The sequence below is a fragment of the Capra hircus genome, unplaced genomic scaffold, assembly GCF_001704415.2.
Source record: "Capra hircus breed San Clemente unplaced genomic scaffold, ASM170441v1, whole genome shotgun sequence".
Classification (NCBI taxonomy): domain Eukaryota; kingdom Metazoa; phylum Chordata; class Mammalia; order Artiodactyla; family Bovidae; genus Capra; species Capra hircus.
Window position 1 is genome coordinate 5057 of NW_017217996.1, and position 3723 is coordinate 8779.

General features: G+C 64.3%; 1 protein-coding gene across 1 annotated transcript; it reads right to left on the bottom strand.

Moving 5' to 3' along the window:
* Positions 1-1504: 1504 nt before the first annotated feature.
* Positions 1505-3496, bottom strand: LOC108635524 (ubiquitin carboxyl-terminal hydrolase 17-like protein 6). Its single transcript, XM_018045632.1, is given in 3 exon segments — positions 1505-2562; positions 2565-3240; positions 3242-3496. Coding segments are annotated over 3 exon segments (1989 nt in total).
* Between the last annotated feature and the right edge of the window lie 227 nt (positions 3497-3723).

A 3723-nucleotide genomic window follows, 5' to 3' on the forward strand; every position in this document is an offset into this window, starting at 1 on the left:
GGGTTTCCCATACATAGCTGAAGCCTTGATCCGTGGATACTTACTAGGAAAGAACGGCCCTGACCCCGCTTTCTTCCTTAGCCTCTTGCACCCCTCCCACCTCCCGCTTCCCCATCCCATCCCAGGACCCTACCACTTTGTGCTTTATCGTCCAGGTGCTCACACCCTTGCTGTCCTCTTGCCTCCTTCCCATGGCACAGAGAAGCGAGATCAGCCAGTATCTTTCTCGCTTTTGCACGGATTTCCCCCAGCGTCAGGCCACCTTCCCACTCCCTCTGCCACGCCCGCTCCAGTCGCCATTCTTCTCCTTTTTCTCCTTCTCCTTCTCCCTCTTCTTCAGAGGGGTGGGTGGGGCAAGCAGTAAGTCCATTGGAGACGATGGGGTGGAGGAGGATGGGTGGTGATGATGAGGGAGGGCTGTGGGTGGCTCCACGTCCTCGCGCGGGGCACGCTTGTTCGTGTTCTTGGGGGAAGATACTGCTCATCATTCTTTTTCCTCTCCACGTGTGGAGGGCATGGTGCGCTGTAGGTGAGCATGCGGGGGAAACGAGCCATCGGAACGTTCTCTGTTCCTTGCCACGCCGACTGGCGCAGTCAGCAACCAGAGTTGTTCCTCGAGGTCTGAGATGTTAAACCGCACATTCCCGGTCTGCCCTTTGCTGGAGGGTTTTGGGGTTCGCAGCCGTCAGCCAAGAAACAGAAATAAAACACAAGAGGTGATCGATAAAGGTCCTCAGGCCCCCCTCCACCGGGTCACGGGAATCATGAGGCAGTGGAGAAAGCAGCTAGGGGAGGAGAGTTTCCCCACCGCCCCAGGCACTTTGGAGGCCGGCCGCGTCTCCTCGAGTCCAGCGGCGTTTGTCCGGGGCCCAGCTGGAAGGGACAACTGACTGCCAGGCAGGACGGGCAGAGTCGGAAGTCCAGTTGGCTTGCTATCCCAATCTAGGGTAGGCTCGGGTCTTTCCTCAGTGTGGGGAGGACCTTTGTTTCCAGAAATGAACGCTGCGTGACGAATCTCCACCTAGGCCCCGGTGCACTGCTGGTGGAGAGGTTTCTTTGGCACTAGTTGGCTCGCCTTTCTCCCCCGTGGCCTTCGTGTCGGTGCTGGTGGTGCCGGTGGTGGTGCTCACGGCATTGTGGATCGCGTCTCCTGTTTGGCACTTGGCGCTTCTCCAGCACGCTCCTTGCACCGGAAATGGAGCCCCAGGGAACTTTGCGGACGAGCGTCCTGTCGGGGACCCACGGATCCCCAACTCAATCCTGCTGGAAACTCTGCCTAGTAGCACGAGGCCTCCCGAGGGCAGCCACCCATAAAGACTGCTTGCCCATCTTCTCCGCAGACGCTGCTCGACGTTTGGGGCATTCTCGAGAGCCTGGCCGGCCGGAAGGACACTGTGTGTGGACCTGCATCCGCTCTTCCCCGCACCTCCCCCCCGAAGGGCTCCGGAGAGCGTCTCCTTGCTCGGCTGGCTGTGAGCGTTCTGTGAGGCGTCTCCAGGCCGCGTCACTCGCCAGAGGCCAGCGGTGCGGCCAGGGACTGGAGACGGGGGAAGAAAGGCAAAGCCACACCCAAAGTCCCATCCAGAGAGGACTCTCCCACCCTCGCAGAAGTGGCAGGCCCTGCACCGTGCTCAGACCCGCTCACGCACCCCATTCGCTCCGCCGACTTCCCAGCAGAGCCAGCCCTCGAGAGCTGAGCCGCTCGGGCACAAACCCGTTCCCAGGGAACACTGAGACCCCGGGCACGCTCCAGGTACCGCCTGTTCCCCGGAGGCCGCATCGTCCTCACCGCCAGAGAGGAACTCGCTCCTCGTCGGCACTCCTGCTGCGTCGCCCAGGGCGGGCCGCACGCAGAGTGTGCCTGGGCGTCTGCACGCATGTGCATCAGAGCCGGCCTACCGCCACAGCCCCAGAGATGGCCGCGGCTTCTTGTTCCTCCCCTTGGTCGCTCTGGCCCTCCCGCTGGCACAAGGGCCGTGGCCGACGTCCGTCGGCCCCGGAGGCGGGGTGTCCGTGCTGGGCCGGTCGAGCCGGTGGTGCTCCTGTGCGGGGCGGCGGGCGGTTTCTCCCTCCTCCGGGTCTGGACCGGTGAATCACGACTGCGCCGGCAGGCAGGGCAGCCTGGATCTTGCGCAGCTCCAAGGCCGGCTTCGGTCGGTTGTGTTCTTGCAGGCGTCTCCACTGCTCTAAGCTCATCCCTTCGGCCTCTGTGTCCCCCGGGGACTCCTGCGACCAGGAGCTCTGCCGCTGGCGTCTCCTGCAGGCTGCCCGGGGTCTGCGGGGTCAGCCCCGAGGGGGGCCGCTGCCCCTCCCCAGCGCCCCCTTCCCACGCACCCTCCCGGGCGTAGAACAGGACGTAGGCGCTCTGGCTCAGGGCAGCAGTCTCGTCACAGGCGGTCACCTTGGCATCGTCCATCTTATACCATTGGCCGTTGCCGGCTCGGACGTAACAAAAGTAGTGTCCTCGCTCACAGCTCCACCCGGAGTGCACCAGCACGGCATAGAGCACGTAGCCCAGTGGCCCTGCCGTCCCCTCAGACGTGTAGGGCTGCACGTCCAGGCGCTGGGATAGCGCACCTCCTGAGCCCTTTTGGCCCCGCTCAGCTGTGTGAACCGCTTCAGCACCAGCACCAGGACCTGGGACGTGCTGTGCAAAGTCAACCTCTTGGTGGCAGGCACCTTCCGGAGACAAACGCCACAGTCATAGGCATTTTCCGCCTCCAGCTTCTCGGGCTTGACCAGCTCTCTCAGAGCTTGCTCCACACTCTGAGCCGCCGTGATATCCAGGCTGACGTCCAGATGAGGGTCGAACGTGTCCGAGACACCGAGGCAATGGAGACACTGGATCCGAGACCTCCACGTCCCGCCGAAGATCTGACGGACGACGCTGGTGTCCTCGGAGGCGTGGCCCGACGGCTGGGATGCACTCAGGCACCCTTGCTGCATGCCATTCAGAGTGAACATCAGAAACTCATGGGCATCTTCCTGCTGGTGTCTGTGGAAGCCCGCCAGCAGGTCCTTGCGGGGCCGGATCACCTCTCCCGCGTGAAGGAGGGCTCGGGTCACGTGAGCTCGCATGGCACAGAGCGTGCAGGAGCTGCCGGCCGGACAGAGGGTGGCGTGCTGCCGGGACACCAGCCAGCTGGCCAGGGGCGGCGTGTGGCTCAGACACTGCAGCGCCGCGTTCACGTAGCAGGTGTTCCCCAGATTCTGAAGCCCAGCGCCCACCCCCCACGGCCCCCCTCCAACTCAGGGCGACTTTCTGGCCAGGCGCCAGCCCCGCTGACCCAGGAGCCAAGTCACCCCGCTGGGGGCGCCCGACTGCCGGCGACGGCCCCTCAGGGACAGAGGGTCCCCGAAGGGCATCCGCACCAGCGGCGCTGGCCCGACAACCTCGCCCTCCGGCTAAGACGTTGAAGGGAGCCGGACACGCACCTCCCCCGTGCTCAGAAGCAGCCCCCGGGTCTCTGCAAACAAGGCCCGCGAGGGTTTCCATCTCCTACCTGCAGCTGCACGCCGATGCCTCCTTCCCTCACACCGTCGTCTCCAAAAAGGGCCTTGGCCCCGCCCCCTCGGTCCTCTGGGGGCTTTCCCACGGCCCCACCCCCGCACGTGCAAGCTCCTCATTCGCTGAGGCGGCCGAGGGCCTGCCCACTCCCACTCCCGCCATCCAACCACCAACACTTTTCTCGGGGAATTCCCCTTGACGAAGCCCTGCCTCGA